General features: G+C 50.4%; 1 protein-coding gene across 2 annotated transcripts in view; it reads right to left on the reverse strand.

Moving 5' to 3' along the window:
* Window positions 1-1,173: 1,173 nt before the first annotated feature.
* Window positions 1,174-27,542, reverse strand: part of IGF2BP1 (insulin like growth factor 2 mRNA binding protein 1) — a 39,046-nt gene continuing 12,677 nt past the window's right edge. The window contains exons 3-15 of one of the 2 annotated variants that reach the window (XM_022557965.2): window positions 14,941-14,989; window positions 14,371-14,422; window positions 10,864-10,927; window positions 9,293-9,574; window positions 8,399-8,533; window positions 7,566-7,688; window positions 6,654-6,789; window positions 5,681-5,803; window positions 5,211-5,330; window positions 4,429-4,503; window positions 3,564-3,695; window positions 3,182-3,295; window positions 1,174-1,454 (exon numbers count right to left, since the gene is read on the reverse strand). In XM_022557965.2, the coding sequence (XP_022413673.1) occupies window positions 1,362-1,454; window positions 3,182-3,295; window positions 3,564-3,695; window positions 4,429-4,503; window positions 5,211-5,330; window positions 5,681-5,803; window positions 6,654-6,789; window positions 7,566-7,688; window positions 8,399-8,533; window positions 9,293-9,574; window positions 10,864-10,927; window positions 14,371-14,422; window positions 14,941-14,989 (1,498 nt within the window). In that variant the 3' untranslated portion in view covers window positions 1,174-1,361. The remainder of the gene's footprint in view (window positions 1,455-3,181; window positions 3,296-3,563; window positions 3,696-4,428; window positions 4,504-5,210; window positions 5,331-5,680; window positions 5,804-6,653; window positions 6,790-7,565; window positions 7,689-8,398; window positions 8,534-9,292; window positions 9,575-10,863; window positions 10,928-14,370; window positions 14,423-14,940; window positions 14,990-27,542) is intronic. The other variant, XM_022557967.2, reaches the window with a different exon arrangement.

The following is a 27,542-nucleotide window of genomic DNA, read 5'->3' on the forward strand; positions in this document are numbered from 1 at the left end:
TTGTTTACCCCTTTGTGCATAACGTTGCTGGTATTTTGAATTTTGTTTTTTTAGGCACACATAACGTCATGCCAACGACTCGTGGAGGCAGAAGCCATCAGTTCAATATGCCTCTAGGATAGAAACAGAAGCAAATTTTCTCTCCAATTTACTGAACAGTCATAAAAGATGCCAAATGATGGACTTCAGCTTTATCAGGAGCCTAGGGTCGGGTTCCACGTCCCACCACCACCAAGGGAACAGTGCCGTGGGGGGGAGTGCCCCGCAACCCCTGCTTCTGGGAACCAGCCCTTATGGGAGCACGTGGGCTGGCGTGAGGGCACAGTGGCAGCCTTTGGGGCCACTCAAGTCCTCCATGGAACTGAGACTTTATCAAGGGGCGTCAGTGTCCCCTTCCCAGTGCTCGTATCCAATCATTAAAATAGACTTTAAAAAAATATAAAATCTGCCTGAGAATGATAGGAATCAGGGACAGTACAGTGGTCAGCCCCTATCCCGCTGAGCAGTCAGTACCACCCATGTGCACCTGGACATGACGTGGGACTTACATGGTTAGAGGGACATGAACGGGGCGGGAATCTTAGTGGGGAAGCCCCAACAGAGCGGGAAATTTGAACTGTGCCAATTTTTCAAGGTGGTGATCTGGAATCACTCAGCCACAAGGGCACTCCTTTTAAACGTGGATTACTGTATAGTTCAATCACCTTTCTCCCCATTTCTCCCCCATTCTTTATTCCTTGCCATTCCTACTGGCTGGTTAGGAAGGGATTGGAATTAATCTACAGATGCCAATGTGTCTTCTCCCTTCGAGTCAATAGCGTAAGCAAAGCAAAGGACTGGTTCTCACTTTTGCCAGTAGCAGAAAGGTAACATAACCAGCGTGAATATACGAAAAGGCCATGTCGGGGCACAAGAATAGAGGTATTTTAATCAATAAATCAAGTAGAAGGTTGGAAGGATCTTAGGGCCAAGAAGTAAACCATCCTTCGAGGTTGATTAAAACACCCCTCTGCGTGTTTTAAAAGCCTGAAGGAAATTTTATTTCTCTTCCCACTGGGGTCTGACCCACCCTCTCGGTGGGACCTAGAGAACTTAAACAATCCACGTTTAAAAGCACCCTGAGCTAGAATTTCCATGGTGACACCCTCAGGGGTGGGCAGTGTTGGGCCAATTGGTTGGGTGTTTAGGGCTGAGAGATCAGGGTTCCTCACTGGAACAACTTCCTCAAGCAAGTGGGCAAACCTGATCTACATCCCGGCCCAAGTGTCCCTGATTCCCGCTCATTCTCAGGCCTGCTGGGGGAGAACGTGCTCTCGATTTCGGCCTGTTGTCCTTGAGCCGACGTGATGGGAAGGGGCCGGTCACTTCCTCCGGGCCTGGGCCTGGTTACTCTGTCCCTTTTGGTGCAGCTGTTTGACTTGGGCCAAGATGTCTCGTATCTTCCGCTGAGCCATCTGCAGATAGAACAAGTGAGAGTGAAGGTCTCCGAAGGCAAGGACTTATAGCCTTACGTGCGGAGAGAAGCCATCGGGGTCTGGACACCAGCGGCAACCACAGGTCACGTTGGACTTGTAAGAAAGGTAAGAGAAGACAGGATTAGAGTGACCGTAAGTTTCTTTGCCTCCGAGCAGACCCTGAGCACCCACTGGATTCATACAGAGGAAGGGAGGATAAACAGTAGTATAAACTCATTCATCAGAATTTAAAACGTGACCAAGTTGACACACGTTACTGAACTCAAGGGGAAACTCCCAGAGTTTCCAGGAGCATGTGTTGTCAGAAGGTCAAAAAGCAGGAGACCTCGTCACCAATCACAACTCCACTACACATGTAAACATCCCAGGAAAGGGGATGAACTGGGATAACCAAAAGGCAGTGAAAGAAGCTCCACTGTGAAAACGGACAAAACACCAAAGGACTGGCATCTTTACTCTTTCCTTCTTAAAAGTGTCTTCCCTGTGAACAAAGTTTTATAAGGGAAATCAACTGCAGAATGCGATTCTCTTGACAGAAATTTACCAGGATGTCTCCTTCCCGTAAGCTGAGTGCTTGATTTCTTGGTTAAAGAGAAAGTTGGTCTAGGTTGGGGAAAGAATGTGGAGTCAATATTTATACATTAATTCTTACTCTGTCAGCCCTGTGCTTGATGTTTTACATAGTTTTTCACTGAGTTCTCATTGTAACCAATGAAAAATGTCACCACTTTGGTATTTAATACACCTTGGCTCTCTGCATCCCTGGATACATCATTTAAATCTCACATTCCTCACTTGTACGATGAGGTTGTTACGAGGGTTACATGAGTTAATAGAGACCACATAGAATAATGCTTGGTGTAGCAGCAGAACCCATAAATCTTAAATATTTCTGTGGCTATTAATGGCTCCCAAAGGGCTGTCAGAGAAAGTTGTCACGCTACGCTGGGGTCTGGGTTCCTGTCTTGCCCTTGATTGCGTGAGCAGCCTCAGGTGGGCCACAAGCCTGATGTGACATGCTTATCCTCTGTGAGTGGAAGGGACTGTATCCAGTAGTCTCCACATCCCTTCTAGCTCCAACACTAAGGGGTTTTAGGAAAACCCCACTAGCTTCCAATCATCCTATAATTTGAACCTGATACCTGCCCTCCTTTCTAGACTCTGGGGTCAGTCCCAATGCTGGGCACTGCTGACTGGCTTTACTGGAAGCAGTGCAGGGATAGATGGTGAGTTCCAGGAAGAGACCAGGAGGGTGGAAGAACTGGAAGCAAGGATGGAGCAGTGGTTCTGGGAAAGGTGAAGGAACTGCACTGCAAACGGGCAACCCAGGATGTTATTCCATGAACAAGGCTGGGTGGTGGATAAGACCCATTTCTCTCCTTATCCGGTGCAAAAGAGAAGGACTAAGGTTAGACGACAGGGAAGGCTATTAACATATAACATGATACACCACAGTTATTACATAATGTAGACTATAACATATAACATGATACACCACAGTTATTACATAATGTAGACTATCTATGAAAACGGTCAAATCACTGTCCCTACAGCCTTCAGAGGGAATAAAACATCTACACCTCACACCCTTACACCTGGAAGGAAAGAATGACCCAGCCCAGAGGCGGGCAGAGTGCGCGGGATTTGTCGAGGTCATGCTCCTGGAGCCCTGCCGCCCTCCCGTGATGGGGGAGTGACATACGTACCTGGCTGGCATAGAAATGCCCAATGATCTTGACAATGACCTGGTCGTTCTCATCAGGGGTCTGGTCTCTTGGCACCACCACCTCAGCTGCTGTCAAATTTTGCAGCTCATTCACCTGGGGGCAGGGGCAGGGAGGACAGGTCAGAGAGGAGCTCAGGGTGCTGGTCCATGTCAAACATGGATGGGACTGGAGGCTCAAGCGCTTGGTCACTAGCAGGGAGAAACTGGAGGAGTCAGGAGCTGGGCGTGGGAAGTGGAATCAAGTAAACGGGCAAATTGGGAGTACCCAGGCTGAGCCGGGCGGAGGAGCTGGGGGCCAGGGGAAGAGCTGTTGGGTTTGGGTACTAATGTCCAGAGCTTCCAACCTGACCCTCACGGCTCACCGTTTTGCCACCTTTGCCAATGACCCGGCCAGCTGCCGACGCCGGCACCCGGATGTGGGTCTCCAGCTTTACTTCCTCCTTGGGACCAAAGAAGTTCTCCTCCTTGAGTTTTCCATAAATTCTTCCCTGAGCCTGAAAAGAGGAGGTCATTGTTGTGTCAGCGGACCACATGTATATGACGAAAGGGAAGCTCCCCAAGCCCCACCCCTTCCTCCTCCGGCCCACAGGCCCACGCCCACTCGGGGTGGGTCACCATCTAGGCCAGGTGATACGAAAGGTGCACAGGACTGACCTGCTCACTTGTAACACCGGGGAGCCCGGGCAGGGTAACTGAGTGTGTAGCTCCCCAGAGGAACACAGCACCTAAGCTACAGACCAGACCTGTGGCGTCTGGGATGCTTGCGTGGACTTGGACAAGCTGTGGCTGGCAAGTCAAGGCCCTGAGTGGCAGCTGGTGGGAGTCACCCACTCAGAGGGCGGGCTCTTGGTCACTCCACAGAGTCTAGAGAGCTGTCCCCGCTCTCCATCCCTCCCTAGGTCAGAATAAGCTACTAGCTCTGTGACTGTCTGCCCAGAAGTTCGAGAACCTCGGCACGTCACAGGGACGTGAAGGAGAGATGGGCCTTCCTTAGTCACTGAGGCAGAGCGCGAGGAAGAAGCCCTCAGACCGCCTTCTTCCCCGCGTGCCTATTGACTCTCAGGAACCAAAGAGGGAAAGCGGCAGAGGCCCCGCTTGACGTCAGTTTGAAAGCAGCCTTGCAGCCGTGTGTTTTGCAGGGAAGCTTAAAAACGTGACGCAGATTTGCACTCCCACCCAAACTCGATTCCTCTGGGTCCTACTTGGAAAAACAATAAAGATCGGAACCTTGAATTGGGCCTCTGGGGGTCCAGTGATGATGACCATACGAAGTTTGGAGTCCGGAGTTTCAGGAGGAGCAATCTACAAAGCAAACGCCCGTCAGAGAGGTGCCCTCTACCTCCACCGCCTCCAGACCTCTGCCACCACCCTGCTTCCACTGCCCACCTGTGACGGCCAGGGGAGGGGAGAACAGAGACCCCGAACCCCAAGGCTCTTGCGCCTGCGCCAGAACCCATGAGGACGTGGGTGCGTTCGTTTCTTGACGTTTTCTAAGTAGGGGCAGCCCGCCCACACCCCATCTCTCCCACTCCCCAGCAGGTTTCAGCAGAGTCCTGCCAAGAGGGAGGGGCACAGAAATTTAACAAAACATCTGTTCACTGTGACAGGTTCTCCATGGCCAGGGAAGGTGGAAAGACGGCTAACATTTACTGAGCAACCACTGTGCACCAGGCACTGAGCCAGGGGCTTTGGCTGCATTGCTTCAGAGTATCATCACCCCTACTGTACCGATGAGGAATCGAAGGCTCAGGACCTATAGCTCAGAAGCTGCGATCTGAACCCGGTCAGTCTTGTCTGAACTGAAGTTCTCTTCTGTGCTACAATACCACCTCCTCCCTTAGCCTGAAAGCCCAGGAGCCTGGAAGGCATCCCACGGAGGACTAAGCGAGGTCAGAAGCAAAGCAACTGCCTAACACTAGGCAGATGGGGTGTCTGAGAACAAAAGCAGAGGGTGACGGGAGCAGAGCACTCTCCCACCCCGGGAACTGGAAGGAGACAGAGCAGGTCACCTTGATGGAGGCACTGGCGAAACGGGAGAGCTGTTTGATGTGCTGCCCCTTCTTGCCAATGATGGCGCCCACTGCCTGGGCAGGGATGAACACCTGCACCATCTCCTGCTCTGGAGCCTGCTGCCAAGACAGGACATGTTATTAACGCAGGTCAACGGATACAGCCCAGAAGCCCTCCGTGGCCCTGCCCTGCATCCTCGAGGAGGGAAGGGTGCAGGCACCCAGCGGCCACCCTGGGCTACATGCTCTGTAGCTCTTTGTAGCAGGGACAAAGGGAAGAAGCCGGGCAAGACCAAGAGGAAGAGTGCTGCCAGCATCTGAGGCTGCCGTGCACAGGGCTGGTGCTCCGGAGGGTTGGCGCCAGTGGCTGGGAGCCCTTCCCTCTCCCCGCAAATCCCCAAGCGTCAGGCTGCCACAAAGAGTTGGACCCTGCAGCCGCATGGTCCCCTGTAATAAGACCCTGCACCTACCATAAAGGAGCTGTAGGGGGCAGCTCCGGTGACGCTGCTGGGAGGTGGTGGGACTGCACTGGAGGAGGCTGGAAAAAGGCCTACAGCAGCCAAGTTCAGGCCGGGGATGAGGTGAGACTGCAGCTGGGGAAGGAAGGTGAAGAGAGAGAGGTCAGCTCATTCTGACAGGACCTGGTGGCCCTTGTACGTGGCCCTGGCTGAACAAGAGGGTGAGTGGGTCTCAACAGCGGAATGACGTGCTTTTGCCCCAAACCTGCCTGCCCTTCTGGTTTTTACACACACTCACATGTACACCGAGGGTTCTCGCTGGACTAAGAACCGGCAGCTCTGAGGAGAAGGCCCAGCGTTAGACCCTCAGACGTCCTTCCTCTCTAGTGGTTTACAGCACTCTGACAGAGACATACATCGGACTCAGCCGATGACAAGGAAGAGGAGACACATCTCTGACTTTCAGGACTCACCTTTTTGGTCACGTGTCCCACATCCTCACTCCCCTTTAAAAACCAGATGAAAATTATGGACCCTCTCCCCACTAAAGTGCACGTAAACACAAACTTTACAGGAGGGTCATAGACCTCAAAGCCCAAGACTGGACTCCCACTTGCACCCCAGGAATCAAATGAAGAATGCCTATTAATTTAATTTTAAAAGGATTCTGATGAATCGAGGTCCAAAAAGCAAAGTAAAAGCTCCAAGGCCCGGGCTTCCCTGGTGGCGCAGTGGTTGAGAGTCCGCCTGCCGATGCAGGGGACGCGGGTTCGTGCCCCGGTCCGGGAAGATCCCACGTGCCGCGGAGCGGCTGGGCCGTGAGCCATGGCCACTGAGCCTGCGCTCCGCAACCGGAGAGGCCGCAGCAGTGAGAGGCCCGCGTACCGCAAAGGCCCCCCAGCCTGTGAATGCCCACCTCGCTGGAGACCCACTTCTCCCATGGCTCAGGCTCACAGAAGGGCAAGCAGAGGCACCCGACACTCACACTCATGGCAGCCACGTCATTCTCATAGGCTTCCCGAACTTTCTTCATGATCTCCTGCTCGGCCCGGCAGCAGTTCTCGATGGCGCCCTTCACAGTGATGGTCCTCTCGGGGTTATAGAGGGTGAGGTCCTGTAGCCTGGGGCAGGGAGCAGAGCAGTGTCAACCTTCCGCTGACAGGCCAGGACCGGGACACAGGTCCTGGCTGGGGCCGAGACACAACGATGCCATTTCTGCAGGCTGTTTAGTTTTGGGCAAATAGCTCTCTGCTTCTGGCCTTCGGTTTGTAACCGGGGCAAGGATTCCCCACAGGGAGGTGAGGATACTCAGAGCAGACCGGTAGAGCAAGGAGGATTCTCATAACTGGAAGCTGGTCCCCAATGGTGCCAAGCAATCCATTTCCTGTGCCCGTAGGAACAGAGCAGTTACTTTGCCCATGGGTAAGTCTCTGACAACATCAAGAGGCACAGTGCTCACGGAGTTGCCAGTCCAGCTGCATGACTTTGGTTCTCCCCCGCAGTGAGGCAAACCACCACGCACAGCACGTGCTCAGGGCTCAGAAAAGGATCTGGGTCTGTCCACATCCCATGGCCTAGCAAATGCTCCCGAAACCCCAAAGCCCTGGCTCCTGGCCACAGGTTCTCTCCTCCAGATGCAGAGCAAGAGAGACAGGATGTGGCAGGAAAGGACTGAAGAGGCAGCAGGCTAACAGCAGCCCACAGCGGTGACGGGCGCTATAATAAACGCTCCAGCCCTTACGGATAAACGCTCTTCACCGCTGCTTTGATTCTTCTTCTTCAACCAGCAGAAACTGTATCCAACTTAAGGGGCAGATATTAAGGCTCAGCAATGAGATACTGCCACGCCAGGTGCCCAGGCATCCCACTCGTAAAGGGAAATGAGAGAGCGCCTTACGAAGAGATGGTGATTTTCGTCTCTGTGTCCTGCTCCACCTTCTTCAGGTTGCGCCCCTCCTTGCCAATGAGACGCCCCACGAAATTATTATGGGCCAGGATCTTCAGGGGAACCTCGTCAGCCCTTGGGAAGAAGCGAGGGACAAGAGCTTCTTAGATGGTGGGCCACCGCAGACGAGGGGTTTCCAAGGTAGACCCCAAGACAAAATTACGTTTTCAAAGAAAACCAGCAGATCAGTGGTTGTTTAGGGAGAGAAATGGGAAGCAGGGATGGGTGGCCAAGGGCACAAGGTCAATAAGGGCGATGGGTATGTTCCTTATCCTAACTGTGGTGATGGTTTTATAGATGGAAAGAAGCGAACTATAGGACAGCGTGTTCATTATGATCCTATTTGTGCTAAAATACACGCACATACATACACGTGCACACACCTGTGAGGGCACAGCATTGCTAGGATATACAAGGCGTTGTTTACATGGAGGATTCATTTTCTCAGCTTTTACCCTTTCGTACAATTTCTGTGTCTCCTATTTGTCTCTATCATTGCTTTTAAAAAGTCTGCGTTAGGGCTTCCCTGGTGGCTCAGTGGTTCAGAGTCCGCCAGCCGATGCAGGGGACACGGGTTCGTGCCCCGGTCCGGGAAGATCCCACATGCCGCGGAGCGGCTGGGCCCGTGAGCCATGGCCGCTGAGCCTGTGCGCCCGGGGCCTGTGCTCCGCAACGGGAGAGGCCACAGCAGTGAGAGGCCCGTGTACCGCACAAAAACAAAAAAAAAGTCTGTGTTATAGTCGAGGAAGTGGCAGTCCCCATGTGCCCAGAAGCTGAAGCCTTACGTTTTGGTGTCCTTTGCCTCCTTGTGCATAATCTCCAAGATCATCTTACAGGCAGAGGAGCAGCCCTCGGGGGTCGAGTGCACGCTGATGGCCTTCTCGGCAGCACCTGCGTTCTCCTTCCTGTGCACGTCGATCCTGAGGGCCACAAGTACACGGACGGTTAGCTAACCCTCAGCCGAAGCTATAGTCCGGCTCCTTTTGGAACAAGGCCAAGTGCAGAGTTGAAATGGGCAGAGAAAAGGGCCAGCCTGTTGCTGTGGATTCTGTCTCAGTCAGGAGGTGGTGGCTGAGAATGGTGGCATCTATCATGGGAATACAGGGTTGGGGGATCAACAGCCCTCAGCTCTGAAGCTGCATTTCCCCTTGAATTCTGGATTTCCCCCTTGAAACAACTATAAAGAGAAGGCACGCTGTCCCAAATTAAAAGTAAATAATAAAAGGATGCATTACGAATAAGGACACAACGTGACCTGTTCTCTTTCCACAGAACACACAACGATCAGCTATAAAGATCAGCGAAGATGGGTGGCTCTGGTGGAATGGGAGACGGGTCAGAACTGTGACCTCTTACTGAGGTCCCTGACGGGCCCCATCCTGCTGCCGCCAATAAGCAGTGCTGAAATCACAGAGCACTAAGGAGTGGCCACCTTACCAAGACTCGGTTTGCTCGATGAGACTTTCTACAAGAAATAAACCCTTCTTACTAACAAAAGTGTGTGGCCCAGCCACTGCCACCAAATGGCACCCCCCAGGCTTATTCTGCCTCCCCAACATTTCCTAAGAGGTAAAGTTGAGTCGAGGCCCCTCAGCGTGCTTCCAGGAGAGGCTTCGCCTCCTGGGCACCAACCACTGTTCCCTGGCCCCATCTCCCCTTCCCCTGCAGCCAAGACTCACTTGGACTGGGTCTGTTTTGTGATGTTGCGGATGGTGGCACCCTCCTTGCCTATGATGGCGCCCACGTACTGGGTGGGCACAAGGAGCCGCAGGGGGATGTCCACTTGCTGTTGCTTGGCTGGGGCTCCCGCTGCCACAGGAGAGCCCTGGCGGGGCTGACCCCGAGAGCCAAAGCCTCCTCGGCGCCCATTCTCGGGACCCTGTGCTATCTGCTCATCAGGAATGTAGGAGACCTTCAAGGCGTGGTTCTCCAACTGGTGGCCGTTCAGCTTCATGATGGCTCTGAGGACAGAGGGAGAATCTACCGGTCACTCCAATCCACGCCAATCACACCAAATGCCCTCCAGGTGTAAAGCACTCAGCTGGGTTACGACGTGGAACATGCCAGAAGAAAGGGAGACGACCACCTGCGCACCACTCCCACCTCCACCTTAGAGAGGCTTCCAGTCTAAATAGCATAAGACATCAAGTAAGGTATTATAACACAGATAATTTATCTCCACTGAATTTTGGAACTGGCTTGTGAATTTCGACCAGAGCTACCTATCACATAGGATTCACAGGAGAATCACATGTGATTCGCGATACATGAATAATAAAAAAGAACATGCTACGACAAGGTTTGTTGTGTCACCTATTGAGAATGATACTGTCCATGTTTAAGCAAACTCCATGGAAACGGAAGAGGTGGAGACAGAATGGTTTGCAGGAGTTTAAGTCTGTCTGGAATGTCTGAAAAACGGGACTGATGAACACTGAAGGCAGGGGGCAAGCACCATGCATTCCCAAGGCTGATGCTGGTTAGAAATGTTAACAAGGCAACAATATGTAGTAGGAAGTAAGCAAGTGTTGACTTAAAGCCAGGTTAAGGCCCACAGATCAGCCACAGGGACCTCCAGAAAATTCTGAGTCCAGCAGGCATCTAAACGAAAACTGAATGGTTTGAGAAAGTGGGTGGGTTTTACACTAGGTTGGAGGAAACAAATATGATAGAGGCAACATGCTGAAGGGACAAGAAAGCCATCAAAAGCAAAATGGCCTATAATTGAGTATAAATGAGTACACAAAGTATACAAGTCTGTCAGTACCAGTGGGTGGAGAAGTGTGACTCAACCAAACAGGCTAAGGAGCCAGAAATTGTGGGTGTGATGGGACTCAAGGCAATCCCTGAGATAAAATGTCTGCCTCTGCCACATCATAACAAATCCTTTAGGTCTTAGTTCCTCCTCATCACCACTAGATGGCGCCATCAACACAGCAAAGGCCCCCATGGGCTCTCCCGCAACCAGAGACCTATTAAAAGCCAGTATCTTGTCCTAAAGAGGATGTCCCACCTTCCCCGGGAGATCTTTGGGTCCCTCCCTTCAAAGTATTTGCTATCAATCCTGGTGAGGTTTCTGAACCTTTGAGATTCCTGAACCAAAAGACAAGAGTCTGGATTTGGTTGCCACAAAATCAGAGGCTAGGTGCGGACTCGTGCCCACCTGGACCCCCATCCCTGCCCAAGCAGGGGCACCTGGCTCCCACCACTCACAAAGACCCTCCTTTGCCCCACTTTTGGGTCCACTCACTGCCTGGTCTGTTCGCGGTTGGAATAGGTGACATTCACCACTGCTGTCTCACTCTCGGTGTTCACTGGGGAAGCAAAACACAGGTCAAGGTTAGAGCAGCGAGATCTGGAGATGGCACCAATGATGTAAACATTGTAGGAAGCTCATCTTTGATGGTTACGCGATCAAGAAGGAAATACTTGAATGATGAAGCCTTTCCCCTATAAGACCATGTTCACCACAACTCCTGGAATATTCAAATTAGACTTTACATGCCTTCCTTTGATTCCCCTACCAGCCCTCAAGAGAGACAGGAATACACAAGGGTGTGCAGTCAACATATTCAGCAGTTATGCAGCAGGGAGAAAAGACACACACACGCACGCACACACACACACACACACACACACACCTAGTTTTTTAAACTAGATAAAAATCACACACCTAGTGAGACTGGACCAAGAAATGGTCTGCAAGGACATGGCTGAAGAGATTTGGGGAAACACCCAAAACCATTTTAGAGTATCCTCAAGGATATACTGATCAAATGTAGGTGTATCATGACCTAGCTGAATGAGCTGATAAGAGTGGCTACCATGGAGCCTGGGGGAAGGATTTGGGAGTGGACCTGGGTTGGACATTAGAATTCCAGGCGATCTGGGCACATACTCTTCCCCCTTTTGGGACTGATAAAATTAACCGCTTATGCCTCGTCTTGTGATTATGGGTCGCCTAGGCCTGCTTAGCCCCTGGCATGGAGGACTTGGATCAAAAAAATCAAGCCGCCGCCCGACGACACTGAAGGCACTTAGCCACAAAACTGCAATGCAGACCACTCTCAGCCCTTCTGACCTCAGCGGTACAGCTCTCCCACCTCAGTGGAGAGGAATATTCTGAAAGAATAATCTACCAGAGACCTCCCCGGTGGCTCAGTGGTTGAGAATGTGCCTGCCAATGCAGGGGACACGGGTTCGAGCCCTGGTCCGGGAAGATCCCACATGCCGCGAAGCAGCTACGCCCGTGTGCCACAGCTACTGAGCCTGAGCTCTAGAGCCCATGAGCCACAACTATTGAGCCCACGTGCCACAGCTACTGAAGCCCGCGCACCTAGATCCCGTGCCCTGCCACAAGAGAAGCCACTGCAATGAGAAGCCCGCGCACCGCAACGAAGAGTAGCCCCCACTCGCCACAACTAGAGAAAGCCCGCACGCAGCAACAAAGACCCAACGCAGCCATAAACAAACAAATAAATGTAAAAGACAGTGAGACAAAGGACTATTACACAGCCATAAAAAAGAATGAAATTCTGCCATTTGCAGGAATGTGGATGGACCTAGAGAACATTATGCTTAGTGAAATATCAAAGAAAGACAAATAGTGTGCTATCACCTATATGGGGAATCTAAGAAATCCAAATGAATGTATGTGCAAAACAGACACTCAGACAGAAGGCAAACTAGCGGTTACCCAAGAGGAAGGGGGAGAACCTTAAGGTTCTTAAGGTAGGGGGGTATGGGATTGACAGATACAAACTACTATGTATGAAATTAGACAAGTGATGGGAATTCCCCGGCAGTCCAGTGGTAGGGACTCTGTGCTTTCACTGCCATTGGCCCAGGTTGGATCCCTGGTCAGGGAACTAAGATCTCACAAACCGTGCAGTGTGGCCAAAAAATTTTTTAAATAAAATAGACAAGTGACAAAAATATATTGCACAGGGAATTATAGACATTATCTTGCAATGACTCTGAATAGAGTATAATCTTTAAAAATGCTGTACAACTGAAACTAATACATTATAAATCAACTATACTTCAATTAAAAAATAATAATAATAAAGTCATTCTCTCCCTGAAAAAAAGTAAAAGGGTGGACAGAGAGGACTTTGCTTAGAAAGTGGCATCTGATGGGACTTCCCTGGTGGCACAGTGGTTAAGAATCCACCTGCCAAGGCAGGGGATACGGGTTCAAGCCCTGGTCCGGGAAGATCCCACGTGCCGCGAAGCAACCAAGCCCGTGTGCCACAGCTACTGAGCCTGCACTCTAGAGCCCGCGAGCCACAACTACCGAGTCCGTGTGCCACAACTACTGAAGCTCACGTGCCTAGAGCCTGTGCTCTGCAACAAGAGAAACCACTGCAATGAGAAGCCCGCGCACTGCAACGAAGAGTAGCCCCCGCTTGCCGCAACTAGAGAAAGCCCGTGCGCAGCAACGAAGACCCAATGCAGCCAAAAATTAATTAACTAAACAGTGGCATCTGAGCAGACTAGAAGACTTAATTTTTACAAAATCAAACACTTCCCATTCTGTTCTCTCCAGGTAGCAGGTATTGCCCCCAGATTCAGTGTGTTATAGCTCCCTGGTGAGCCTCTTAACCAGCGGTGACTCCTGTTGGGCGCCCCCAGTGAGGCTCTCCAATGTGCTCCCAAGCCATTGCTGTCTCTTTGTCCAGGAGTAACTGAGTCATCAGTCTAAGCTGTAAGCAGGACTGGGTGATGGTTATCAGCGCTTCCAGTTGTGTCCTGGCGTTTATGATAAAAGGCAAGCTTCCGGGTCAGCAGGAGAGAACCTGTCTGATTGATTCAGCACTTCATACCTTTATGCAGGCAAGTATTTTAATCATTTATAATGATTTACAGCTTGCCCCTTTCCACAAAGAATTTGGAGATGAATACTTAAGTCTTGTCTAGGTTTCTTAAAGGTCTGCTATTTTGTCTACCTAATGACCAACTATTTTGTCTACCTAATGACCAAGCTCTGCTTTATGTCCAACCCAAATCACTCCAAATTTTATTTTAGCTTATTTTCTCTGAAAATAATTTATAACCTTAAGCAATAAATTCAAAATTCGTACCAAACGTCTTATGATCTAGAATAAATAAATAAAAATAATTTATAACCTTAAGCAATAAATTCAAAAATCGTACCAAACTTCTTATGATCTAGAATTCTTTTTTATTATTTCTCCTTCTTGAAAGAGGAGAAGTAATAAAAAGAACTTAAATAATAATAAAAATAAGTTCTTCTGCACTTTTGAAAGGTTTTGCCTGCCCACCATCAATATGTACAAAAATCCTGTTATTTTTTTTAATTGACCAAAGACATGTAGCTCACAATCAGAGGTTCTACCAAAAAAAAAAATGACAACCCATTGATTATTCCAGACAAAACAAAGCATTGTGAAGCTTTTAAAGTAAAAGGGCTACAGATTTGCTTAAGCCACGTGCACAGTTTCCATTCTTAATCTATTCCTAAAACCTTGGGACGTCTATTGCTACCTTGGTTGACCCCAGGAGCCTGGGGACCCCGTGCTTGGAATGAGTGACTGTTGAGTCTCTCATTAAACAGAGGAGAAACCTGTCCCGGAGAAGCAGCAGAGCTGAAGCTGGAACTCCGTATCCCAGCCCCCACCCCAGCGTACCTCCCTCCACACCTTTGGCCGTCTGCCCCTCTTCCTCACCCACGCCCCCGCCCCCAACTCCAACACCCACCCCTACCCCACCGCCCCACTCCTCTGCCCACTCTTACCTTGCTCGCAGTTCTCCACTGTCCCATACTGAGCCAGCAAGCTGTCCAGTACCTGGGAGCAGGGAGAAGGGAATACGGCTGCTCTGGGCATCCCAGGAACTCACAAAGCATCACTAGACACTCCTCACCCCAAAGCACTGGGGTACAGGCAGAGCCTTTGGTGGGGATTGAGCACGCCACCTGCTCAGTCTGCCCTTTCTCAGGTACTAATGCTGACGGCAATCCGTCGGGGTGTCTTCACAGAATGTACTTGAGCTCAAAAAGGCATTTAAGGGCCTTTTTGGAAGCAGACCTGTGCCACCTGAGTCCCTAGCTGATCCTCTGTCATCACTAAGTTTGGGGTTCAGAGGATACCCTTCCCACCTCCCTAATGCCTCTCACGGTAGGGACTGCCCAAAGGACTAATACTGGAAGTCTTAGGTTAAGGATGCAATCCAACCAGCCTCCCCTCAGCACCAGCTTCTCTGGCCTAGCCCCAAACCCCCAGGACACCTCCCAGTCATCTCTGCCAACTCAGGCTGACCAAGACTTCTTTCCCAGTGCCACTGAGAGTTTCCCCCAATCACTTACTTCCCATCGAAGCTGGGGTGGAATATTTCGGATCTGTATTTTTCGACTCCTGAAATTAGAGAGAACAGCATCAGTGACAGCTCTGGACACTTTAGGCACCTGTGACCTTTTGCATTTTTCAGTCCTGTTCCAGTACTATCTTCCTAAACTTCTGCTCAACATCAAAGACTTAAGAGTCTGAGAACGATAACCTTTGGGAATGGAGATTTATTTCGCTTCGTTTCAGAAAGCAAAATAGAGTGCTACCACAGATAGGAAAGCCAAAATCAGATGCCCTAAGCACTGGGATAACACAGTTCCCCCCCCCCATACCAGTCACATCTGCTTTGTTTCTCTCTCTTAGGTTCTCCTCACCAGTTCTCTTACTCAGCAACCATCTACTACCACCCACTGTGTTTCAGGATCTAGGAATACAGAGCTAGCTATGTGAATTATTACACGAATCATTAACCTGATACCTTTTCAATCGGTGTCTACTCCAAGCTGAACTTTGTTCTGCATGCTGGGGACACAACGATAAGCCAAACAGACAAAGTACCTGGCCTCAAGGTGCTCACAATTTATTAGGGGAAATATATATGCAAACAAATTACAGCAGGGTAAGTGGCAGCAGCTCGGCTCTTTCTTGGTACAGATACGGATTTAAACCTGTGCTCCACTTAACAGCACTGATCTTTAAAAGGTTATTTAACTTCTTTGAGGCTCAATTTTCTCCTTTGTAAAACACGGATAATACCTATTCACAGGGAGGTATAAAGTAATGTCAGATAATATTATCAAGAGCTTAGCAAAGGGCTTGGAGTAAGTACTTAAAATGTAATAACAGACACATGTGTGGACGCTAAGGTGGAGTAATTAACACACACACGACCCAGCATTATGACCACCCCCTTCCCTCCTCCCAGTTTACTATGGTTTCTCCTTTCCATCTTTCCAATACCTCTTAGAAACGTAATTTTCCCTGAGGAAGGCTTCCAGGTTCAAGGTTGACTCCCACGGTGATTAACTGCTCACCACCCAAATCAATGCCCTAATCCCTGGGCTTAAAACATTTCAACTGACTTGATCTGCATTGGTCAATGGTCACTTATGTCTTTGCATATCCTTGATCACAAACTCTTAGTTCAGGGACATGGTCCAACAAAATTCTAGTGGCACGAGGGAAAATGAAACTAGGAAGGAAGAAAATCCAGTTCTAGCCCTTAAACTGCCCCTGACTGGCTGTTCTGACTAAGCCACTCAAGCTTCAGGCCCCCGTATTCCTGGCTGACATGCAACAGGGCCCAAGGCAGTTCTTGCCAAGCTAGGGGGAAGGGGTACTCAAAACACACGAGAGCAAGGGAAGGGATGCTAAGCTCTAACTGTAAATGTTTCTGATCTTGGCTCTGTCCTCAGCCAGGTCACTCATTTCATCCCTGTGACCAAGTATCTTGAGATATAAAATGGAAGCAGAAGGGTCTTTAAGATCCCTTCTAGCTCTGCCACTTTGAGGGCAGAAAGTCTTTATCAATGAAACCTTTTCCCGGGTTGAAATAACTTAAGGGAAGTGGAAATGTAGCATAAGTGTTGGAGAATCTTTGTCCACAGTTCTCTACTTTGGGTGGTTCATGAACCTGATCTAAGGAAGTTAGATTATAGGAGGACAAAAGAACAAGGGTCAGAAACAAGTCCAGTTCCAGGTCCTCGGGTCCCACACCGGGCCGGCTTCTTGGGATCCAATTCACTGGCCAAGAGGGAGGAGCCTCATGGCATCTGCATGACATGGCGTACAGGATTACCCATACACAACACATTTCGTGATGAAATGGGCAAAGAAAACGCAGGGGCCCTCCCATGAGGAAAATCAAACTCTTGGTGAACTGAAGAGATGATTATGCCGTTCCAAGACTGAGGACACTGATCTACCTTAACGCTAGTGACGGGGGTTACCTAAGCTGAGGGAGGACCTCCCTCAAGCAGAGGCTTCTGGAAGGACTGCAAGGAGATGGGCGGTGCCTGCCTGGAGTTCAAACCAGTAAGAGCTTAAAGCAGTCCCCTGCAAAAGTTCAGTTTGAAGAGCCCTCTTTCAAGATGGTCCTATAGATTACTATAATCTCAGGTCAAGGGTCAAAAATACCCTCTTCCTACTTCAAACTCCCAGTTTTAAGGGCTTCCTTTTCAGGGTAGGGAGGAATTGGGAGGGGATGGGGAGGTGAAATCAAATCTCAGTTTGGGATGTTAATCCATATCCTGAAAGCAATGGCAGTCTGGAATGTCTGGAATGTTCCAGGAGGGGGAGGAGGGCAGGGACACCCAACCAATGGAAGAAAAGACATCCTGGCAACCCTCCCCCACCCCCAACAGGCAGGGACTCACCCACCCCTCCAGGGCACACACACCCAATCCTGGGAACCCATGCCAGGCCCCCTGAGGCCTCCAAACCTGGCCAGCAAAGCCCCCAATCCTGACAAAAACACAGAGACCAAGAAGAACCTTTGTCTTTTAAGCCGTTGGCCTGGTTTGTGTTAAGTATGGTGCTACCTAATTTCTTTCTGGCCCAAAGCACATGTGACCATGCTGAGAACTGGACCCAGTACTCCCTTCCAGGAGCCCATGGGTAACTCACTCACCCTACAGGTATTTCTGGATGCCTAGCTCATACTGGGCCGGGGCAGTGTGCCGAGGGCTTGGGGGATCAGCATGGAAGCTAAGAGACCCTAACTGCCTACTTCTTTGCTCAGTACCTTACTTTCCTGTGGAAAGCTGACAGGGCTTTTGTGAGGGCTTAAAGCAGGCGGGCTGGGGGGGCGGGGGTGTGCCTGCCAGGCCGTGGTGCTCAATCCCAGTCCCCAGGAGCCACTACCTGTGATAGTGAAATGGTTAGGCTTCTGCACTGGTGGGGAAATAGCGGGAGATACCACAGCCTAGAGAAAGCCCCCGCACTCCCACCTCCCGTGACAACCAAAGAGCCCCACTCCAGCACTCCTGGGGATGGGCTTCCACTAGGCTCCAGCGGAGCCTTCGCCCTACAGGCAATAGGGCACTGCACTATGTGCAGGACCCTAAACTCTAGCACCCGTTGTTTAGAAAAGCAAGGGAACTCCCAGAAGTTCAGGAGCCACCACCCACCCTGGAGCTGATAAACCTGTTGAGTGAAAGAATGAAGCCTCCAGCCCCTGGCAATGAAGGCAATGGTTGCGCCAGTCAAATGATTTCCCCAGTGGCTGATACCCGGAGGCTTCTTACCCCCTCTGCCTGCCCTGACCAGCAGGGCAGTTACCAGGTCCTGGGGCAGCTCCCCAGATACAGAGCAATCACAAGGGATGCTCCTTTGTAATGTTGCTGGGGACAAGCAGGGGACACAAGGGCCACAGGGACTAAGTGACCATTCAAGCCCAGGGGAGATTCCAAGAGAGAATGGAGGGAGAGAGAATCTGGGCAGCAGCATTGTAAGGAGTTAAGTAGGAAAAACAAGAGATTCAGGAAGCACAGGAGCTAGAGGCACCCGGAAGGATGGCTGGGACTGCTCCCTGGGCAGGAAGCTCTCGTCCTTTTCACCTTTTCAGAGAAATGTCATTGACTTAGACTGAATGGGAAGGAAAACAGTTCATTAAGGAAGAAGCTAACATGTGAGGAGTGCTTACCAGATGCCAGGCTCAGATTCAGCGCCTCCTATAAGCCTCCCACTACCCATGACCACGATAACTGGGGTCCTGAGATTGAGGGCTTGAGTATCTGCCAAGTCACACAGGTTCTAAGAGCCAGAGCCAGCATTTGAACCCAAAGACTGTCTGGTTCCAGGCTCTTTGCACAGTCCCCTGCGCTGCCTTGACGATGGCAGAAAGGAAACAAAAGCCTTCGCCAAAATATAGTCAGGTTTTGGCTTGAGAACGAGTTTAAAATACTCAGAGTTCACACAACAGAGTGAAGAGCGGGCCTGCTGAGTGGGTGCTGCTCTCCAATAAGTCGAAACATCCCACCTATAACTCCTTAAGACGCATACTTCGATTGTTAGTGGAAAAGTGATTCTGTGCTTATTGAACACTGACTAGACATTTGATAATATTGTTAATATTTTAAAATCAGGTAATTCCCTGGCAGTCCAGCGGTTAGGACTCTGCGCTCTCATTGACGAGGGCGCAGGTTCAATCCCTGGTCAGGGAACTAAGATCCCACAAGCCGTGCGGCACGGCCAAAAAATAAAATAAAAAATAAAATAAAATCATACTGATTTCTAGAAATACATACTGAAATAGTTACAGATAAAATGTCATGTCTAGGACTTGCTTTAAAGTAACTAGGGGGAAAATTAATACAGATTGGATATGATTTGGTAATTTTTAAAGCTAGGTGATGAGTACATGGTGGAATTATTTAATTATCCTTTCCATATTTCAAAGTTTTTTTTTATAACAAAAAACTTTAAATAAAAAGATAATTCTGAGAAGATGCGGTACTTATATACAATGGAATATTACTAAGCCATAAAGAGGAATGGAATTGGGTCATTTGTAGAGACGTGGATGGACCTAGAGTGTCACACAGAGTGAAGTCAGAAAGAGAAAAGCAAATATCGTATATCAACGCATATATGTGGAATCTAGAAAAATGGTATAGATGATCTTATTTGCAAAGCAGAAACAGAGACACAGACGTAGAGAACAAATGTATAGATACCATGGGGGAAAGGGGTGGGGTGGGAGGAATTGGGAGACTGGGATTGACACGTATACATTATTCATACTATGTATAAAATGGACAACTGATGGGAACATACTTTATAGCACAGGGAACTCTACCTAATGCACTGTGGTCGCCTAGGTGGGAGGGAAGTCCAAAAGGGAGGGGATATCTGTGTGTGTGTGGCTGATTCATTTTGTCGTGCAGTGGAGGCTAACACAACATTGTAAAGCAACCATACTCCAGTAAAAATAAATAAATAAATATAAATAAAAAGATAATTCTAGCTCACCCAATTTTAAAGTCATCACAGATTCAAAATTAATGGGTCTAAGCCAATGAGGTTTTCCTCTTTTATTTTTATTAGCAAGAATCCAGGCCCTGGTGCGGAGCCGGCTGAGGGCAGGGAGAATGGGCCTCAGGTCCAGCGGAGAGTGGAACAGATGCATAGATAGGACACTTTTCAGAAGGGGGGGGGTCCCCATATGGCAGAATGCACACCTGGACGGAATGCTCCCTGGGAACAGTCTTCAGGTCTTCCGGAGGACAGCTAAAAACTGCCCCAGGGAGTGTCCTTTTCCTAAACCTTTGCAAACCAGCTCCTTCCTCTTTCCACCCCCATTCCCAGAGGGTAGCATGCTGTCTTGATCACGCTCGTGGCCTCACCCTGCCCGAGAGGGAGGCGTTCCTTTAAACCAGGGTGGAGCAGACCAGTTGTGAGGACAGAGGCAATAGTAGGTTTTGGAAATCTTTTCAGGCTTGGGGCCTCAACCCCCAGAGGCCACTATCAGAGTCAAACCTGGACTTTCATCTCTCCAGAAAACTAGGATTAAACCAGGATCTCCAGATTAGACCCTTTACCTCCACCCCTCCCCCGGGCCATGATTCTCTGACTAGCAGTCTGCTTGCTCTAGGGCAAGTTCGGCCTTCAACTCCCTAGACCTCAGTTTCTCTCACATCAGGGACCAAAGGATTAGGGTTAGTCCATTTTACTGGATCTTGTGTCCCCAGACAGAGATCAACCCTGTCCACCTATAGTGATACACTTTCTTAATTAGAGTGATTTTCTGTGCCTTAATGGTCTGCCCAAGTGGTTCTTAACCCCCTTTTTTTCCCTGGAGACTAGGTTCCCATTAGGAAATATGATAAAAGCTAAGAACACTCTCCACCAGAAAAATGCAAAATTCACTCCAGCCTGCAGACATCTCCTCGAAAATGTGGGAAGAAACTAGCCCAAGGCAATTAGAAAGCTAAGCTTGACTGGGGATGGAGTTGGGGTTATTACCTGGCAATTTTAAGAGTGAGCAACTAAGATTTTTCAAACTTGCAGTAACACCATGCTCTTTCAATTCTTATCAGCAGTCAAGAAGGTCACTACCACTTCCCCAAGGTTTCTGGTGTCCAGCTGATGTGGAATCATTCCAGATTTTCTTGCCACCTACTATGCACTGGGCCTGTGTTGTCCACACTACAGTAGCCATTAGCCTAGTCACGTGTAGCTACTGAGCACTTCAAAGCAGCAACTGAATTTTTTCTTAAAATTAAAATGTTTGTATGATGTAACTTTTTCTTCTGTATATTTTATGAACTCTAAATACAGATCAACTGTTTCCAATGAAAATTTAGCATATGAATTGGGACAGGCTCTAACAGTAAAATAAAATACACACTGGGTTCCTAAGACTTAGTAGCCCCCCCAAAACTAAACGATCTCATTAATCGTTTATATTGATTCCATATTGAACTAATAACCCTTTGAATTAACTTTAAAAGTAATTTTGAATTAATCTTCTACATTAATTTCACTTTTTTTCTTTTTTAATGTGGCTATTAGAAGATTTACACTTACATACGTGGCTTGCCTCACATTTCTACTGGACAGTGCAAGGCACTACGCTGCAGTACAGAACATGGAGGGATGAAGAAGCCAGGTAAGGCTCCTGCTCTCAGGAGTTTACAGTCCAGCAGGGGACCCCAGTTTGGTTTTTTGTTGTTGTTGTTGTTTTGTTTTGTTTTGTTTGGCCATGTTGCGGGGCTTGCAGGATCTTAGTTCCCCGACCAGGGATCGAACCCATGCCCCTGCAGTGCAAGCGAGGAGTCCTAACCACTGTGCCAGGGAATTCCCCTCAGTTTGGTTTGGGATGGGAGAAGAGAATAGACAAGGTTAAGTGGGTTGGGGAGGTGGGCTGGCCACAGTACCCTTTCAGAAGTGGGTGATCCTGGGACTTCCCTGGTGGTCCAGTGGTTAAGATTCCATGCTTCCACTGCAGGGGGTGTGGGTTCGATCCCAGGTCGGGGAAGTTCCGGGTGCTACGCAGCGCGGCCAAAGAAAAGAAGTGGGTGATCTTGTTGACTCCTCAACAAGAGTCCCATGCGGCTGACACCGGAGAATAAGCACCACCGCCCCCCCAAAGCTGGCTCCCATCCCAGTTTTTTTCCCCCAGCTGGAAATCACACATAAAAGATGTCCTAACGTGCCAACCTCTGCCCTTTCCATAAGATCACCACTGACCTAGTCCTTCCTCCCCACTCTGCCTCCGTATCCCTGTAGAGTGGAGAGGTGGAGAAAAAAATAATTGTCTAGGAAAGCTTCTGAAGGGGGCGGACCTGGCACGCTCCAAGCATGGCAGTAGCTGAGAAAGCGGGCCAGGCTGGGGAGGGGAGGAGGAGCTGGCCCAATGCCCAGGGCTCCATGCCAGGCTGATCCAGAGGCAGGGCAGCCAGACAGGCAGGCAGTCGGGTGGGTTGACCAGCAAGGTAGGGGCTGGAAAGAAAAACACTGACCTACTGGAAGGTACAGGACCAAGCAGGGCAGATGCCACCACCAAGGGGTCAAAGTATTGGGGGGAGGAGCTGGAAAGCAGGGACACCACTGGAATGTATCTGTGGTCCCATGAACATGGTCTTTTAAAGGTATGAGACACACACACACTGTCCCACATGTGCTCCTGAACTAATTCTGAGGATAGGAAGGAAAAGCAAATCTCGGGGAGAAACGCTGGGATGGACGATATTCCCTCTCTGGCAGGCTCTTGTACTGTGTTTAATGTGCTCTTGGCCTACCTGGAGTCAGGGAAGAAGAGGCGGATTCACTAGGCCTCTTACATGACCAAGGACACACACACCCCATTAACCTGGCAATCGGAAGTTCCAATTGAAGAAAATCAGATTCCTACATTGAGGAAATAAGATTCATACACCGAGGTCTGAGAGGGTCTTAAATAGTCACCTTCGTTTCATAGATGGAGAAACTGAGGCTCAGCAAAAGGAAAGAGACTTGGCAACTTTGAGGTAGGACTAGAACTCAGCTGGTTTATGCTGAGCTCTAGTCCTACCTGGTTTATGATGAGCATAAACCAGCCTCCTCCCAGGCTGGTTTATGCTCATCTCACCAAACTTCGCTTCTTTCTCTCTGACAAGAAGTGTTAACACAGCAGAAGTTGTATAGCCCCGATGTCAGCAGCAGGAAAAATGCCCATATCCTGTATGGCTAAGTGCATGCCAACTGGCTTTTACTGCATGCGGCTCCAATTTGGGCACAGGATTTAACTTGCAGAAGAGCTAACTGTACTATAATACGGCTGGATGACTGTCAGAGAGATTTGTTAGCAGGGAAAAAGTGTAGTCACCAAAAATTCTGTCTTGAAAAATTTCACGTTGGTTTGGGATAGGCAGGGCTGCAAAGGTGAGAGGCCGGTGGGAGGCGCCACCCGATGTTGGAAAGCAAGCAGAAGAGGAACAAATCCTTTGCTCAATTCACTCATCTCGGAAATACACCGTTTGGCTAGAGAGAGCTCACGGTTTTTTTTCTTGCCCATCTAGGCAGTGCCAGGGGAAGCCAAAACAGAAGCTGAGACAGTGGAGCTCTTTCCAGTCAAATTCCAAGTCGGCCTGGGCCAACTGCCACTCCCTCCCTCCACCGTGCTCTCTCTGCCTAGAACCGTGCTTTCACCTGAGGGGCTCCTAGAGCCAGAGCTGGCCTCCTGAGCCCTACACAGTGTGAAGTGCGAGGTGTGATGAAGCCATCAGATTCAACCTAATGCATGGAGACAAACAGGAGAGGTGGCCCGGTGTAAGCAGTGCAACCCTGTTGGTGCAGGCAGCGATGGTGTGGATAAGAAATTAACCATTGGGGACACTGCTCACCTGCCTTCTCTGGCTGGCAGTGGGAAGCATTTCCAGGATCTTCTTCGGGGGGGGGGGCAGCAGCGCGGGTGTTAATTCGCTCTGACAGAGGGGAAGGTGGAGGGGGCCTAGAAAGACCACTTCCTGCCCCAGCCTCACTAGAGACGTTGGTTTAGCTCACCCCCCAGTGGAGATGTCAGCATCTCTCCAGAAAGCTTAAGAGACAAAAGGTCTGGCACTCTGGGGCCCAGAGACCTGGCTGAGGGTGGAGCTGACACCCGGAGGAAAGCCCTGCGGGGCATGCCTCGGAAATGGAGCAAGGTGGAGAGGCTCTCTCCTCAGGAGGGACCGGCAAGCTTGGAAGCACAGCTCCAGGCTAGGATTTGGAGGCAGAGAAGCAAAGAAAAGGATACTAGACCAGACTCAAGAGAAATCAGTTTTCTGCAACTCACAATTTGCACTGAGAAAGACCCTAGTGGAGTTTGGGTACCTCTTGGAATTGTTAGCGTTCCTGCTAAAGGATGAGAATGCATGCCAGCATACGCTGAAAAATACGAATTCATCCTACTAGTGGAAAGGCGCTCTGGTGTGACCCTCCAACAGGAGGTTTAACAACCTCACGGAATCCTTGTCTCCTCTCCAAGGCTGCCAACACAGACCTGTTGGTGGCCGAAAACTTCAGGAAGCTGCTGTTTGTTTCTTTCCAGCGTGTAGGTCTTCATCAGAATAACTCTCTTCTGACATGGACACCTACCCTGAGTTCTGCCCTGGCTTGTGCGGGAGCAAAATGCCCTCTCTGTAGAGGTCCTTCTCCCCAGCCCCAGACTCTGCCAGGGCGTCACGACAGCACCATTCGAGACGGTTCTCATCCATCCTGGGGGGAGCAGGGGCAAGGTCTCGAACAGCCCAAGGGACGGCGAACACGGCCTTTCAGGAGGCCGGCGGAAAGCAGGCGTGGGCAGGGCAATTGAGAAAGAGGTGCCGGGGAAGGGCGGCAGCAGCTGAGCGTGGGGGAGGGCTGGCAGCAGCTGGGGGGGAGGAGGGGAGTCCTCATGAACGGGCAATTGAGAAGGGCCGAGCAGCTGAGCGGCCGGGCTGGCGTCGCCGGGCCTGTGCCCCACGTGGGCCGGCCCCTTCCCCCAGCCCCTCTCACCTCGCCCAGGGGAAGCTGAGCGCTCGGCCCCGCACCCCGGCCGCTGGGTGGGCCGGGTCGGCAGAGCACAAGGAGGGGGACAGAGGATGTCCCCGGGGGCCCCCTCTGCTGCGGGGCCCGGCGGTCTAGAACGTTTTGCCGCCAGAACCCCCTCGGCGTCCCGACTCTCCCCTGCCCGTCCCACCCGGCCCAGGGGGCCCTGGGCTACGCGCGCAGGGCCCGGAGGGGGAGGGGACACGCGCCGGGGGCTGCCGGGTGGGGGTGGGGACCAGGACTTTGCCCTTTGTCTCTCTCTCTCCAGAGCCACCGGCCGAAACCCGACCCCATCAGTGAGCCAGGCAGCCAGCGAGGGGCAGGCTCCCCCTCCGGGGTCCTTTAGTAAATCCAGACCCGACCTCCCCGTGGTCAGGGCTGACTGAGGTGGTCCTGTGGGGGAGGGGGCTTCCCGCCTGCGAACAGGCCTGCAAGCATTTAAGTGGGAACCGGCTGGGGGCAGGGGGCTGGGAGGGGGCTGGAAGTGGGGCCGCAGAAGCAGAAGGGGAGAAAATGGCCCGGGAGGCGGCATTCCTTGGAGACCTCGACTGGGCTGTGGGGAGGAGGCAGGACCCGGGCGGGAGGCCTCCCACTGAGAAGGCAGGAACTGAGGCCTGGGAGTGGGGTGGGCTGGGGGCGCGGAACCAAGACGCCTTCCGGGCCTCGAAAAAAAGACCCTCCCCTCCCAGGGCGTTCTGGGAGCCGCTACAGAAAATTTATAATCGAAGAGTCACACCTCCATGCAGAGTAGGGCACTTGTCTGGGGATGCGAATGACCTTCTTTTGTCTGCCCTCTTGGGGTGTCATCAATTACTGAGAGTCTTATTAATAACTCACGTTTACACAGTACTTTAGGGTTTACAATCCACACTCTCCTATGAGCCTAGAACACAGGTTGATTTGAGCCTCTAAACCACAGAAGACTGAGAATATTTTTATTTCCATTCTGCAATTCAAAAAGCAGCTCAGAGAGGTTAAGTGCCTAGTCCCAAGGTGACACTAGCCAGCCACTGTCACCACACCATGAAGCCGGCTGCTGCTCATCAGAGAAAGGTAACTGGGTTCTCGCTCCTCAAAAACATGTACGAGCTATGAATTATGATTCTGCAGGCTTGTAACAAAGGTCAACTCTTTGTCCCTTCCTGCTAGGAGGAGGGGGGATGGGAGGGGAAGCCACTCGATCCCTGCGCCCTTCCCCCCAACCTCTCATTTTCCCCAGGTTTGAACCCAAACAAAAGGAAAGGGGAAGGGAAAAAAAAAAAAAATTAGCCCAAAGCGCCAGCCCTGGCACCTAGAGGAATGCCAAAGGATGGAAGCTCTTAGAACTCAAAATAGCTACCAGCTTTTTTTTGCGGGGTTCATGGAGATGGGGAGGCTTCATATGAGGACACGAGGCCCAGGAAGATACTGACCCCAGATCCCACAGTGTGCACACATTTGGCAGAAGGGCAAGCTGAGGTTGACGCCTGAATCCTAAACCACTCAAGTCCTTCTCCACTTCATTCAGCCCCCTTTCCGTGGTTTTTCACTAAAAGCAGAATTCCCATTTCCCATGATAGCTGCCCAGAGAAGGGGAGAATGTTCTTAGTTTTCTTCAACCATTCAAGATTGCCTGAAAATCCCAATGGTGAGAGGAAAAATAATGCAAGGCAAGTATGAAACACCTACGGAGGAAGGAGGCTCAGAGCAGGGAGAAGTTAATGTTGGGCATGTTTTTATTTGCTAGCCTTATGCTCCCCCCCCCCCCCCCCCCGCAAAACATTCAACTTCTCTGAATGTTAGAGGATCAGCTATTCCCACCTTCTAAGAGAGCTCGGCCTTGAAGGTAGAAAGGCCTGGGTTTGAAACCCAACACCAGTATTCAAGGTATGACCTTGGCTAAGTTACCATAACCACTCAGAGTTCCAGCTTCTTCTTCTGTGGAATGAAGACTAATGCCTGCAGGGTTCTTAGGATTCAATGAAGGAACAGTGCCTAGCTCTGCGTAGATAGATACTCAATAAACGCTCCCTATTATTTTTTTTAAAGCATTTTAAAAATATTTATTTATTTATTTTTGGCTGCGTTGGGTCTTTGTTGCTGCACGTGGGCTTTCTCTAGTTGCGGTGCATGAGCTCCTCATTGCGGTGGCTTCTCCTGTTGCAGAGCACGAACTCTAGGTGAGAGGGCTTCAGTAGTTGCCGCACGTGGGCTCAGCAGTTGTGACTCGCGGGCTCTAGAGCGCAGGCTCAGTAGTTGTGGCCCACAGGCCTAGCTGCTCCACGGCATGTGGGATCTTCCCGGACCAGGGCTCGAACCCATGTCCCCTGCATTGGCAGGCGGATTCTTAACCACTGCTCCACCAGGGAAGCCCTGTGCTCCCTATTATGGCAGAAGGAACTCGTCTTTTGACCCACAGCACGTCACACAGAGCTCTAGAGAAAAGAAGATGCTCAATAAGGGAAATTATGGACATCTGCCATACTTACCTGGGGGCCTCTCCCCACTAGGATGCCATCCCTCTCTTCCAGAAGAGTTGTCTTCCCACAAACACCTCCCTGCCTGTCCACAGTGCTCTCCTGAATCCACTCCTATTTTTTCTGCCTGTCCTCCAAAAACACAGCTTAAGCTCACTCAAAGCCTACCTCCTGTT

Source organism: Delphinapterus leucas, chromosome 19, assembly GCF_059928025.1.
Source record: "Delphinapterus leucas isolate spDelLeu-1000000601 "Yukka" chromosome 19, BTC_Dleu_Yukka2, whole genome shotgun sequence".
Lineage (NCBI taxonomy): Eukaryota > Metazoa > Chordata > Mammalia > Artiodactyla > Monodontidae > Delphinapterus > Delphinapterus leucas.